The sequence below is a fragment of the Brassica oleracea genome, chromosome C7, assembly GCF_000695525.1.
Source record: "Brassica oleracea var. oleracea cultivar TO1000 chromosome C7, BOL, whole genome shotgun sequence".
NCBI lineage: Eukaryota > Viridiplantae > Streptophyta > Magnoliopsida > Brassicales > Brassicaceae > Brassica > Brassica oleracea.
This window is the reverse complement of record NC_027754.1, coordinates 6,615,297-6,630,269: the sequence shown is the minus strand read 5'-3', so window position 1 is coordinate 6,630,269 and position 14,973 is coordinate 6,615,297. Positions and strand designations below refer to the sequence as shown.

General features: G+C 33.9%; 2 protein-coding genes and 1 long non-coding RNA gene across 7 annotated transcripts; 2 read left to right on the top strand and 1 right to left on the bottom strand.

The window, feature by feature from the left end:
- Positions 1-3,357: 3,357 nt before the first annotated feature.
- LOC106304573 (G-type lectin S-receptor-like serine/threonine-protein kinase At1g11280) lies at positions 3,358-6,510 on the top strand. Of its 4 annotated transcripts, none has more exons than XM_013740976.1 (7): positions 3,358-4,660; positions 4,751-4,856; positions 5,044-5,218; positions 5,288-5,498; positions 5,616-5,853; positions 5,936-6,086; positions 6,217-6,510. In XM_013740976.1, exons 1-7 carry the CDS (start codon positions 3,391-3,393, stop codon positions 6,508-6,510), a joined length of 2,445 nt encoding a protein of 814 aa, XP_013596430.1. In that variant the 5' UTR covers positions 3,358-3,390. The 4 variants fall into 4 exon arrangements, with proteins under 4 accessions (XP_013596430.1, XP_013596429.1, XP_013596431.1 ...); XM_013740975.1 differs by having other exon boundaries at positions 3,376-4,660; positions 4,751-4,858; positions 5,082-5,218; XM_013740977.1 differs by having other exon boundaries at positions 3,391-4,660; positions 4,751-4,858; positions 5,055-5,218.
- Positions 6,511-8,114: 1,604 nt separating this feature from the next.
- LOC106307089 (amidophosphoribosyltransferase 1, chloroplastic) lies at positions 8,115-10,107 on the bottom strand. Its single transcript, XM_013743947.1, has one exon. It carries the CDS (start codon positions 10,079-10,081, stop codon positions 8,258-8,260), a length of 1,824 nt encoding a protein of 607 aa, XP_013599401.1. The 5' UTR covers positions 10,082-10,107; the 3' UTR covers positions 8,115-8,257.
- Positions 10,108-12,527: 2,420 nt separating this feature from the next.
- On the top strand, positions 12,528-14,167 carry LOC106304372. 2 transcript variants are annotated; one of them, XR_001262719.1, is made up of 4 exons: positions 12,528-12,728; positions 12,816-12,988; positions 13,651-13,759; positions 13,858-14,167. It is a non-coding gene; the product is annotated as an uncharacterized LOC106304372 (long non-coding RNA). The 2 variants fall into 2 exon arrangements; XR_001262720.1 differs by having other exon boundaries at positions 13,381-13,759.
- Positions 14,168-14,973: the final 806 nt, after the last annotated feature.

Genomic DNA, 14,973 nt, shown 5'->3' with positions numbered 1-14,973 from the left:
CACTATGATCACCCACTCATTTACCAAATTAAGCACCATCTTTGTTATTTTATGTATTGTTGTTCACTATAAATACCATCACTCATCTCACTCTTTTGTACACCATAAACAAGAACAAGAGTTTATAATCAAAGAATCATTACATCTTCTTCTTCCTCTTTATAATAAACTCTCTCCCTTATATTAGTGTTATTTACTTCCTACGGGTATTAAATTCTACTCTTATTTAAATTTCTCGATACTATAAATTATAAGTTATTTCATAACAATATTTAATTAGTGTGATTAGTATTTATTCTGTTTTTGAGAAAGAAACCTGATCATACTTTCATCACCTTGGTTTATTGACTTATTCTAATTCTTAATCAAATAGTGAGGTGTCTGAATATTAAACAACGCAATAAAAGTTTCTGAGTATGACGGTATACGATCTACGCGTAGTTCACTGATTACTTCGTGTATTGTAGAAGTATATAACACACTATGTGATGGTTTGTGCCCTGTGCGGGATGAGTTTTTTCTAAAATGTTTTGTATTTTATTATTTTGCATTTTATTATTATAAACAATACATATTTTGTTATCGATAACCCCTTTTTACATTTGATTAGGAGTAGATATTTCGGTACCATTCGGTTTCTGTTTGTCTATTCGGGTTTTAGATTTTTGGGGTTAAACATTTTAGCCATATTCTTGTATTTATAAATTTTGTTTTGGGTTTGGTTTGGATTCTTGCAAGTTCAGTTCGGGTTTGGATAAACCGTTTAAATTATTTTAAAAAAATTATAATTTTATAAATACTTTAAATTTCTCAAAATATAAAAATAAAATAATATATAACATAGAAATTTTAATAATGTATGCCATAATATTTAACTTAACATAAAATTTGGTTTAGCTTAAATATTTGGATAGGAAATCAATAGATATTTTCAAGTACTTTGGTATTTTGAATATCATTTAGCTATTTTAGACATGTAATTTTAAGTATTTTTATATTTTTCCAAGTATTTTGAACAACTTTAAAACATCTTGTATATTTTGGATTTAGATATTAAATCTCAAAATAATTAATATATTTAAGTATATAAATCTGATTCATATATACTCGAATACCTGAAATATTTTGGTTTGGGTCGGGTTTGGTTTCGCTTCTCTAGATATCAAAACTTTGAATCCGTCCGAATATCTAAACAAATTAGATTCAGATTCAGTAATAATTTTTTGGATCAGATTTGGTTCAGTTTTCCGGATTCAGATTTTTTTCTCATCCCTATATTTGATTGTAACAAAGTTTTAAACGAAAGTGATGGTGGTTATATTGATTTTGGGTATGTAACAATTTTAAAACCAAAACACATTCTACTATGTACGCGGCCTATTTAGTTAATTATTAAAAATTGTTCTAGACCCATTTAAAGAAAACGATGGGCTGAAAGAACCAATCCACAAAAGTCTATAAACATAAGTGAAAGTTTTGAAAATTTGTTAGATTGACCAGCTGAAAAAATAACCATAAAAATCTTTAAAGAACGTCGGGGTTTTGGTTCAAAGGACGCAATTGCAAAGAATAGTTAATTTATAAGATCTAATGTGACCACATTAAGCTCAACCAACTTCTCACCCAAGTAATATATGTTAATTTATAAAGATTTGTGCAGGTATTATAAGTCAAAAATACAATGTAATAAATTCAAATATATGCAATCTCTTTCACCAAGTTATTACCACCTTCGATACGAATACAAATATACTATTGATTTCCACAATTAGTTTCACATGTTTGAGTACATAATCAGCATGGGGTTTTTAATATATTAGAAGTCATAAAACATGTAAGGAAAGATTTATAAGGTTAGTTATTTACATATTCGAATAAGGTTTGATATATTATAGTTTTTAGTCATCTATTAAATGTTCCGCCTTTGCTATCCTAGTACAGTCGAAATTAAAAAAAAAAAGGTGAGGAGCTCTCTCAGTTTGACATGTAATTATGCTTTTTAAGGTTATCATTTAACCAATGCTCCAGGATTAATATATAGAAGATATATTGAATAAATAAAAGCCACTAACTATTATGTATATAATTAAATTGGTGCTAACATATAAATAAATTTTATTAATCCAAACAATATTTTTTTTTCTATTTGATATGGTATATAATTAAATATAAATGATATTAACATATGTATAGTATATTTTATATTAATATCTATTAAATGATGCTTCTACTAATATGGATTTTTGATCATTTGTATATTTTATAGCAAAAACTTCGAATTACTGATAACAAAATTTTTATTGTGAGATTAATAGTTTTAGTAATTTTTAAATTTTTAAAAATAATTTGTCAATATTTGTTCAACTCTTTTATCAAAAACATTGTTCAAAGTAAATTTCTAAATTAAAATATTTATGTATTTTATATGGTATATAGTTTAATTTAAAATGATATATCTTTTAATCTTAATACTTATTAAATGAAACTTTCTACTTATATGATTTTGTAATCATAGTCATAACAAAAAAATTTAAACCATGGATCACAAAATTTGAATGTGGAACTTTTGACAGATTTAGTAATTTATAGTCGTTTTAAAGAATTCAAAATATAACATATACAGAAAAATCTAGATTTCTATTATATGGTTAATATGATTGTTTAATTTATTTTAACAGTTTAAAATTAAACGGATATGATAGAAGATACATTTATTTTTATCAAATCTTTATTATTCAAAATCATTAAATGTAGGTAATTCCGTAATTTTTATTTAAAGAAATAATGAAGAAAATTAATAATGAATTTATGATTAGTTTAATAAAAAATTATTATATATTTAGATGGACCAACTTATTTCTCTAAAGATTCTAAAAATCACCCTAGTGATGACAGGTGTGACTACCAAAAATATTGTACTTCTCAATTAATATATCGAATGATCCTGACTAGGCAAATTAACAAAATGGTTCGGTAGCATTCGGATAACTTACATTACATCATTTTGGATCCTGCTTCCGTTGACCTAATACAGGGAAAGTGTGAAATCGTGCAGTTGAGATATTCAAACTACAGTAGTTTATTCTATATGATGACACTAATATATTTTGATGATTAATACATTCTTGCACAAATTAATATAGAGTAATACAGTTTTGTTTGAGATGGTCAAGGTCCAGGTTACATTGTCTTTCTCTTTAGAGATTAAGAGACTGCAAAACGTCTTGAGGGCATCAAAATATAAAATACTGCGGAACATCGTATCAGTATAACATTATGCAATTATATCTAGAGGAGATACTGTTCTTTGTGCTTTCACTTTTATCAAAATAATATTTGTTCACTGATACAGATCTCAAAACGAGCACTTTTGGGCACGTTGGATTACACATGAGGGAGATGGGTATTGTTCTCTTTCCTAGCTTGCTCTTGTTAAGTACATCCTTAACCAAAGGTTATGCAGCTATAACTAGAGCAAGTCCCTTATCTTTGGGACAAACTCTAAGTTCCCCTGGTGGGACGTATGAGTTGGGTTTCTTCAGTCCTAACAACTCTCAGAATCAATATCTTGGGATCTGGTTCAAGAAGCTTACACCACGAGTGATTGTGTGGGTGGCTAACAGGGAAAAACCAGTGACAAACCTTGTAGCAAACCTCACTATCAGCATAAATGGTAGCCTTATCTTGCTTGACAGCAGTCAAAACGTTGTTTGGTCAACCAGAACACCTTCCACATCTAACAAGTGCCATGCAAAGCTATTAGATACCGGCAATCTTGTCATCGTCGATGATGTTTCAGGATCTATTTTGTGGCAAAGTTTCGATAATCTTGGGGATACTATGCTGCCTCAATCATCGCTAATGTATAATCGTGCCACCGGTGAGAAGCGAGTATTAACTTCTTGGAAAAGCACGTCTGATCCATCCCCTGGAGATTTTGTGATTCAGATTATGCAGCAAGTGCCGCCACAAGTCTTTACTATGAGAGGCTCGACGCCTTATGGAAGAAGCGGTCCATGGGCTAAGACAAAGTTCGCTGGTGTACCACTGATGGATGAATCATATGCAAGTCCATTCAGCCTTTCCCCGGATGTAGAAAATGGAACAATAAATTTCTCTTATTTACAAAGAAATTCTGAATTTTCCCGTGTTGTTATAACATCGGAAGGATCAACAAAGCTTTTTCAGTACAATGGGACAGGATGGCGTCTTGGCTACGAGTCTCCAGGAAACCCATGTGATCTTTATAGTGCATGTGGACCTTTTGGAGTGTGTGTGACGTCCAACCCCACAAAGTGTAACTGTATAAAAGGGTTTGTACCAAAATCTATGGAAGAGTGGAAGCGGGGGAACATGACTTCTGGGTGTGTGAGACGCACAAAGCTCTCTTGTCAGACAAACTCATCTACAAAGATACAGGGAAAAGGCACAGACGTATTCTATCGTATGGCCAATGTAAAGCCTCCAGATTTCTACAAATATTCAAGATTTGCTGATGAAGATCAGTGCAAACAAGGTTGCCTCAGCAATTGCTCTTGCACTGCTTTTGCCTATATTTCTGGAATTGGATGCTTGCTTTGGTATCAGGAGCTAAAGGACGCAGTTAAATTTTCTGTTGGAGGAGAGTTTCTTTCTATCCGTCTTGCACGTTCAGAACTAGGTGGGGCTGAAAGGCAATTTCCTTTAAAGAACCATCATCTATTACATATTAAGTTATTAATATTTTTTTTACTATGTTTAAAAGTCTCAGCAGGAAGCATGAGAACCAAGATTATTGCAAGTGGTATCTGCCTTTCCATCATTGTAATTTTGGCCTTTGCCTCATATAAGTACTGGAGATACAGAGAAAAACAAAATGGTGAGACACCGGAAAACATAGTTGTTATTTTTCTTTTCTTGTGCTTTTCTTTTACATCTCAACACTTCCATAGAGATTATGGAAGTTTATGTATTGCAAATATACATTTACTTGAAGCTTGTCTTATGATCTTTAGCTTGCTAAACTTCTTGAAATCTTATACTAACTCAAAGAAATTTGTGATTTGTTGGGCCAGCTCGGGTATTCTTCAACAGTTCACAAGATTCATGGAAAAATGATTTGGAACCACAAGAAGTCTCAGGTCTAACATTCTTTGAGATGAAGACCATACGATCTGCTACTGGTAACTTTAGTGCCTCAAACAAACTCGGTCAAGGAGGATTTGGTCCAGTTTATAAGGTAAGAGATAGTCTCCCTTTGCTCTTATCATGACTCTGATGGATGTCTGTCTGCAACTTTTTTTTCTAGGGAAAACTATCAGACATGAAAGAAATTGCTGTTAAACGTCTTTCTAGCAGCTCTGGACAGGGTACAGAAGAGTTCATGAATGAAATACAACTCATCTCAAAACTACAACACAGAAACTTGGTTCGGCTTTTGGGATGCTGCATTGATGGAGAGGAAAAGTTACTAGTTTATGAGTTTTTGGTGAACAAAAGTCTCGACACTTTCCTCTTTGGTACGCTCCTTGTGCTACACTTGCATCTACATTTGTAACTTATCCTTTTCCTTTTACTTCCATCTTTATAAGATTGTTTTCTTCTCGCTTAATGATGTGCGCTCTGTTGTTGGCTAGATTTGAGGTTAAAGCTTCAGATTGACTGGCCTAAGAGGTTCAACATCATTCAAGGTGTTGCACGTGGGCTTCTCTATCTCCATCGTGACTCATGCCTTAGGGTCATACATCGAGATATGAAGGTCAGCAACATTCTTTTGGACGAAAACATGAACCCGAAAATATCAGATTTTGGATTGGCCCGGATGTTTCAAGGAACTCAACATCAAGTCAACACTCGAAGAGTTGTTGGAACTATGTAGGTGTCTATACATTTGGTCTTGCACAAGAAAAGTCTTACTTATATATAAACTTAGCAGACTATTTGTGATATGAAGCAGAGGATACATGTCTCCCGAGTATGCATGGACAGGGACGTTCTCAGAGAAGTCCGACATCTATGCTTTTGGAGTTCTGCAGTTAGAAATCATAAGCGGGAAGAAGATTTCAAGCTACAGCTGTGGAGAGGAAGGCAAAAACCTTGTTGAATACGTAAGACATTTTCTCTTACCTCCTAGTGTTCCAAAAACAATATTTATAATGCAGAAAACTTCTTTAAGGATAATACTTTCACCAAAAAAAAACACTTTTTTATGGGTGTCATTTTTAAACTATATGTCAGGCATGGGACTCTTGGTGCAAGAATGGTGGAGTGGATCTATTAGATCAAGACATTTCAGCCTCGTGTTCTCCAGCTGAAGTTGCTAGATGTGTTCATATTAGTCTGCTCTGCATCCAACAACAAGCTATTGACAGACCAAACATTGCAAAAGTAGTATCTATGATCACGACTGCAGTGGATCTACCGAGACCTAAGAAACCAGTGTTTGCATTGCATGTTCGAAACCAAGAGAGTGGTGTGTCAGTACCAGTGTCTGTGAATGATTTAACACAAACTGCAATATATGGGAGATAAAATTTCCCTTATGTATCAAACTTGCTACAATGTAAAATGGAGAGTGATCGCTTAGATTTTAACTGCACATGACTTGGTTTGGTTGTAAACAAATTTTGTGTTAATAAAGCTGACTAATCAGTATACAATGTTTGTCTGTATGTATTCCTCAGAGCATCAAGTATGAGGAATAGGACATCGACTAGTTGTTTTGTTTGATAGATGAATGTCAAGCTTCCTCTTTGATTAAGAAAACCATTATGTCATAGGCATCCACCAAGTAAACCAACTACTGATCATGGGACTAAACACAAAATTTAATGAAATTGTTCCTACAAATAAAATATGGCAAGTGTTCTTGTCGAATATGAGAGAGTTTTTAGATATTGTTCACTTGGACTTGAGATATAACAAATAGTATGAGGCCTTGATTTGTTTTAGTTAGAGGTCACTTGATTGTTTGTCAAGTTACTTAAAAGGATGTTATTTGGTTATGTGTTTTAGTTTTATTTGAAAATCTATATAAATGCCCATTTTCTCTGGGACTTATGTCATGTTTATAAGAAATAGCTACCATATTAAAACTATATATACTTTGGTTTGGTTTAGTTTATATATCGTCGATTTTTTATTTATTCGGTTTTAATTATACCCAAAAATCATAAATATATTTATCTTTTATAATATTTTGTGAACTTTACTTTATATAATTAGATATCGGCTTTAATAGTTTTTAAATAGACTATTTTTTTACTATTTAAACTAATTAGTAAACATATTAAGTTAATAATAATAATATTTTTATAGAATAAAAATAAGAAAAATTAGTAATCCATAATATTGTTAGATAACTAAATTTTAGTACACATATTTGTTAACAAAAAAGTAAAAATTATGTTTGGTTTAATTTGATAAAAATCAAAAATAAATTTTAAAGTTAAAGTAAAATATTAAATTAATAAAATCAACATTTTAAGTATAAATATCTCTTTATATCAATAAAATAATTTATATATATATATATATATATTATTAATTATATTATATAATTTACATATAATTATATTACTGTATTTTAATTGATTGGTTTATTCAACAGAAAAATCACTCAAATCCATGGTGAAATTAAATTCATATGTACATTTTTTTTTTTGATCAAAATTTCATATGTAAATTTATATGAGTGAATAACTCGGGTTTCAAACTTGGGTTTAGAAATCGGAAACCCAATAACATATGACTCTTTTTTTTTGTATTTCCAAATGGATTAAAATATCTTTATTTCGGTTGACCAAAAAAAAAAAATTCTTTACTTCAGAACAAAACAACTAAAAACCAATAATCAATAACCCGAACAAAGTGATTGTTTGATGATGTGTTCGAGCTAACATTTGATTGTTGAATACTTGAATTCTTCTCTAAGGTTTTTAGTTCATGATCTGGTATTTAGTTGGTTTTTCATGATGGGAACTTGGTAATCTTTTGGATCGTGCGAGTCCTCATCAATAACATGTTTCCACAATTCCTTTCCTAGACAGCGTTAATTTAACAAGCATGATTCAATATTTCAAGTCCACTGCCAGCCAAATTCAAAATGAAACTTTATTCAAAATCTTAGAACAACATTTTTGAAAAAAGGTTGAAAAAGTTTTATTCCCCAAGTAGAAACGTTAGTTTAGCAACCAAAAGATTCGAAGCATAAGATCACACGGATAAAAACACAAGCATAGACTCTAGAACGTGACTACAGTTCTTCGGAGGTCTCTGTCTATCGAACCCAACCTGCTTCGATATTGTCAAAGCTTCCAACAAGACCATCGTCAATGAAATCTCCTCCTCCTCGTTTCACCTTGACTTCTGCAGGCTTCACAGGATAATCACCAGTGAAGCACGCATAGCAGAAGCTCTTGGAGTCTTCCCCTAAGTGTTTCTTCAAGGTATCAAACGAGAGAAACGCAAGAGAGTCACTCCCGATGAAATCACTAATCTCTTGAACACTCATTCTGTTGGATATCAACTCCTCGGAGCTAGGCGTGTCCACTCCATAGTAACAAGAAGCTACAATAGGAGGACTCGCGATCCTCATATGAACTTCTTTAGCACCAGCTTCTCTCAGCAAACGCACAATCTTAGACGAGGTCGTACCTCTAACAATCGAATCATCAACCACAACAACTCTCTTCCCTTCCAAAACACCACGGACAGGAGACAGCTTCAGCTTCACACCAAAGTCTCTGATCTTCTGCGACGGCTCGATGAACGTCCTCCCAACATAGTGAGACCTAATCAGCCCCTGCTGAAACGCAACACCTGACTTAGCAGCGTAACCCAGAGCAGCGACAACGCCAGAGTCAGGCACAGCGATCACAACATCGCAGTCAACAGGCGACTCCGTAGCCAAAATCTCCCCAAAGACATGCCTAGACTCGTACACAGACCGACCGAACACAATAGAGTTGGGCAAGGAGAAGTAGATATGCTCGAAAATACACTGCTTGGGCTCGTTATGAGGCATCAGACACTGCGACTTCACACCGTCTTTGTCCACAACCAAAACCTCACCAGGATAAACCTCTCTCTCATAAGTAGCCTCAATCAAATCAAGAGCACAAGTCTCGGAAGCGAACACAACAGCTCCGTTACTTCTCCTACCCATCACTAAAGGCCTAAACCCGTGCGGGTCACGAACAGCGACAAGCTTATCCTCAGTGACAAACACCATGGAGTAAGCACCTTGAAGCTTCTCACAAGCATCAATGATCCTCATGAAAAAGGGTCTAGCTTTAGAAATCGCAATCAAATGAAGCACAACCTCAGTATCAGAGCTAGTGTTGAAGATGGAACCGTTCTCCTCGAGCATAGCCCTCAGCTGCTTGTAGTTCACCAAGTTACCATTGTGGGCAACGCCGATGGAGCCGAAGCGATAGCCGGCGACGAAAGGCTGGACGTTCTTGAGCATGGAGGCTCCGGCGGTGGAGTAGCGGACGTGTCCGATCGCGAATTCGCCGGGTAGCTGGTCGAGTTTGGACTCGTTGAAAACCTCGGAGACTAAGCCGACACCTGTTATGGTCTGGAGAACCTTTTCGTTGCTGACGGTTACGATACCCGCACCTTCTTGGCCGCGATGCTGAAGCGCGTGGAGGGCTAGGTAACAGAGACGGGAAGCTTCCGGATCGCCGAAGATTCCGACGACTCCGCACTCTTCTCGAGGCTTTTCGTCGCCGTCTTCGTTGTAATCAAAAGAGGGGAGAGAATGTTCTCCGGAGGACTCAGAGGAGAAATACTGGGAGACTCCATGGACGAGGAGAGGAGAAGAGGAGCTGAGGGAGAGAGGGGAAGGTTTAAGGAAGGGTTTTGGGAGGAGAGAGAGGGGTTTAGTGGTAGAAGGGTTGTTTGGTTTGGGGCTTAGAGAGAGTGAAGAGGAGAAGGTGGTGGTGGCTGCCATGGATGATTGAGAAAGAGAGACGAGAATGAGTCCCGTTGGTTTTTGTTTGTTGTTTGTTGTTTGGTCTTTGATTCTGAGAGTGATTGAAGCCGCCGAGTGGGGGAAGGGTTTTGACTGTGTTTTTGCCACCTCCCGAATCTTTTCCATTCCTTTAGGGTTTTTCTTGTTTTATTTTGTTTTTTGAAATTCGAAATACAATCTCGAGCCTCGAGCTCCAATTTTTAATGTGTTTAACCGGTCAAAAATAAAACTATTATCGGTTCACCTAGTCAAAATAAAATTATTATCGGTTTAGCATTTCATTTAATTGTTTTTCCGAAAAACATTTTGATGGCTCGGCTATCTAGAGCATCATAAAAACATATCTTATTTAAGAACCGGTTCTTAGTTTTTTTAAGTTAAAAGTTAAGACACGCATTGTTATATTCCGCTAAGAACTCCACCCTGAGAACCCCCATTAAACATGCTCTACGTAGGCGGTCTCTCAAATGATGAAATAAGCTAAAACATAAGCTAAAACATTGGTGCAATCTCATTGGGTCTTTTTCGTTGCTGCTTGGATGGAGTATCGTTATATAGGTTGGATTCGTCGGCTTCAGTGTGGTGGTCATGAGTGTGTCCTGGCTCCATTGAAGCTCAGTGGTCAACTAAGGCTACGTGCCGTTTTTTGGTTTTAAACCGATTTCTCTAAATTTTTTGGTAATAAAGGAATGTGGAGCTTAGTTCAATTGTGTTTGGTCATTGAGTAGTTTGATTGTTAACCGTGTCGGCTGTTCAGGTGGAGATCCGCTTTCTCGTAGCTTTCATCAATTTAAGCTTGTTCTTGAGTGGCGTTTGCTCAGGGTCCTTGTCGGGTCATGTCTTGGAACTTTTCTACCATCCCAATAATTCGATCATCAAGGCTTTCTCTTTCATTTCGACTTCCCTTATTGACTTGATTCACTTTATTGATATTTGTTCTAGTTCCTTAAGTTTCCATTGATATTGTTTCTTCTTAGTTCTTGTATTGTTAGTTGCTTTCTAGATTATCACTTGGCTCCGGGTAGTATTGTTTTACGCTAGCTCTTGGTTCCAGAAGGGATCTTTACCTTATCGGCTTGGTGTAATTCACGTTTAAGTTTGAATATTAATCCAACATATGACAAAAAAATACTGAAGGAAACTTTTTTTTTGAGCAAACTAAAGGAACGATGAGTTTAGTCTATCTAACCAATTTCTATCACATTTAGTCTAATCTAACCAATTTATATCACATTTAGTCTAATCTAACCAATTTATTTTTGAAACTATGAGTTTTGCCCGCACACGCAGGCATAGCGTTATTTAATAAATATTTATTAATAAAATATATTATTAGTTTAAAGATCAAAAAAATTAAATAAAACATTAAATTTATACTATTTAATGAATCTTTCAATTTCTTAATTTCTTAATTTTTATTGATTTAAGAACATTATTTTTGGATAACAACACTAGTATTTTGTAAGTACGTTGTTATCTTGAACAAATTTTTTATTATATTAATTTATAAATAATAAAATAATAAAATAAACAAATATATAATTGTTAATATAAAGTGATGTTATTAAACCAAATTCTAGGAATTAGCATAATCTACAAAATCTCAAAATAAATCAAAAGCACAAGAATGTTAAATCAAACACAAGTTTACATATTATATTAGTCAAAGTAAATAAGAATATTGATGTATGTATAATTATATTGTGAAATACTTCCTATAATAATTATATAAACACTCAAGCAGAACAACTATGTTGACAAACAAAACATTAATATGTAATATATATTTGAGGAAATTTTAATTTAAACAAAGTTATAATTCTTTAAAATTCTCGAAAAATTAAAAGTAAATAAAGTAAATTTTAAATTTTCATAAATATAAGGTACTTGTTGTAAAAAACATATTTTGAAAATATTCTTTTTGAAAGTTATTATTACAACTGGATGATAACAATAAATATTTAGTAAAAATAAAAACAAAGAAATATTAAATTTTCAACTTAAATAACAAATACAACTTATTCTTGCAACTGAATGATAAGAATAAAAATGAAAATGTCACGAAAATCATGTTAACAAAAAAATATAAATCAAATTTATTGTTATTGTTTATATACTTCTCTTTAGTATTTTAATACTATAATAAATTTAATAATTTTTAAAAATATGCCATGACATATTATGTTTACAAACAAATATGAATCAATTTTTGTTATTTTGTATAAAACTATTTATAATATTTTAGTATAATGATAAATCTAATTATGATGTGTATATAATTATAAAAATAAATAAATAAAAAGTAAAGAAGTAGATAAACACAAAATAAATACATGGAGTTATCGCCTTCTTTTTTCAAAAATATTTTCCATTTATTTTTGAGATATTTTTATAATATTAATTTGTAACCAGTTAAATAATGAATTATATAATTTATTTATCAATACTATTAAAACAGAAGGTTTTTTTTTTTGAAGTACCATTCTGTTTCAACAGTAGTTACAATTCTCTGCCAGTAGGTTATTTTTAAGCTATGTTTTTAATTAAATCAGTATTTTCGTAATTCTTTTTATTCAAACAGCAAGCAAGCGAATATACCCTAAATCCCTAATAATACTAAACAACATCTATTCTGTTTGATTTTATATCACTACCGTGGATTGTCGAAGCTTGATACAAAGGGTTTCGAGACTTCCATTCCTACGATTGGCAACAATATGCTTGATGATTTTTCTATTCTGTCCTCCACTGATCTCCCCCGAACAACATATATGTGAGTTTTATTTCTTTGATGAGAATATTTTGTGTTCATCCGCTAAGCAGTGTGGATTGTTGATTTTAGTTTTTGTTTGGGTTTCAGTTTGATGAGTTTAGTAAGAAGCTGTACAGATGGTGAAGCCTGCGGAAGGAACAACCACACTCGCTTTTTTCTTCTAAGGTGTCATGGTCGCTGCTGATTCTCGGGCTAGGAGAGGGGGTGAATCAATCGAGATGAAGGAGAAGATTGATGTCACTAAGAAAGCCAACGACTAGGTATATACTTCTTTGCCCGAATTGAGTTTTTTTTTTGGAAACCCTAGCACTCAATTTTGCTAAGATCCCAATTTCTTTCATTTTATGGTTTTGTTCTTGATTCCAGTCACTTGGTTTCTTCTTGCGTATTGGGTTCGTTTTGTACTTATTCCGATTTCGTTTCAATTACTCTGTTTTATTCTCATTGAGCTGTTATCTTCACCCATCTTTAAAGAGCTCAAAGTTTAAGCTTTTTATGTTTTCGCAATGTCTTTACATAAAATAGTTTCTTTGTCTTCCCAAAGTGATATGTTGATGAATCGCTAGTACTGAATGGATACCTTATTTGACTCAGATCTTTTAAGGAAGCCAATCATTAACCCTTTTGTCTGTATTTGTGGGATTTGGCTCAGTTTAATCGTATTTGAGTCTTGATAACCTGAAAAGGCTTCCATCACATTGGTGCTTCAGCCTGTTTATCTGACCCTGAGGAAAACACTTCTGTGGAGGGTCCTTTCGCACCTTTTATTCTCCATAACTCTCTTTCTCTGCTTATGTATTTCCAGCTTATAAATATAATTGTTCTTGCTAACTTGGACTTTATTTATGTACAATTTTCTCTTTTATTGATAAATGTATTGTTAGTTGATATGCGATTTACTCGCGCCTGTTCCATATTTCAGTGCTTCAGTGTCAATGATCTTTATCAACAAAGCTGTGATTATGCAATGTCCACACTCGATGCCTTTTCTAACACTTCCGTTAGGTACTGAAGATTTTCAACAACAAAAGGTATCTCCTTTCGTCAGTCTACATTTATTATTACTCACTTTCCTCCAATATTATTTTTATGATTTGGTCCTTTTGTTTTCTTCTCTGGGTTGTGTTAGCAAGTGGCTAATTCATCGCTTATACATTGTGGGATACAAAATGGGACACAGCAGAGCCAACGTAATCGTTTTGGCCATTTCAAAAAAAGCTTCTCTGCGTTTCCATCTTCTACAATGCTAATGTTGTATTTGTTCGTGCAAGGTTGAGATGATTCAATATTCTTTTATATATCGCCATCTAAAAGACTCACTCCTCATATTGTTATATTTGTTTTGATAGCCGGTTATATGTTTGGTAAACGGAATCCAACAACTCATGTATATAATATGTTCTAGAACTAGGACTGATTTATTACCTTCGTATAAACTTTATCATGTTTCAAACGCTGAATATCTTGATCAAATCAGGTAGCTTTATATGTGCTACTAACAGCTGCAGGTTGTTTAATTTCAGACTTGGAGATTTGGCAGAGAAAACATATATATAGAATAATTGACGTAAATTTAATCTATTGTTATGAACCAGATTCTGAATGGTTCATAACCGAAAGATTATGATTTGTAATCTTTATGATTTGTAATCTTTTCATTTATCTATGACGGTGTAATTTCCTATATAAGGAACCTATATGTTATGAATAAAGATAGTCTTTTTTATTACTTTTACAACACGTTATCAGCACGAAACTCTAAATCCCTAAGTTAATACCCAAATCGAAAAATCCTAAAACCCTAACCCTAGCCGGCGATCCGACGAACCCTAAACCCCGATCGCGTCTCTTGTTCCCGCATCTGTTCCAGCTCGCGCCCCCAATCAACTTCAGCCCAAGGCGTTCCTGATCCAAGCTCAGACGTTCACGACCCGAGAGCAGCTCCAGCACGCGACCTCTTCCTCGTTCGCGACAGCATCAGACAGCTCGCGTCCGACGATCAAGGCGTTCCCGATCAAGCAACAAAGGACGTCTGCGACCCAATAGAAGCGACTCAATCCATTCCAGTTCGCGTCCCGTTCGTGTCCAGCTCGCGGCTCAACTCCTTTGGTGGTCCGATTCAACAATCATCTAAGGTTAAAAAGTAATTCAAAACCTAAGAACCCATAATCGAACATGGATTGATTGATAAAGAATGAAACCCTAAATCCCTAATCTTTATGAATCAAAACCATAGGGTAATAGA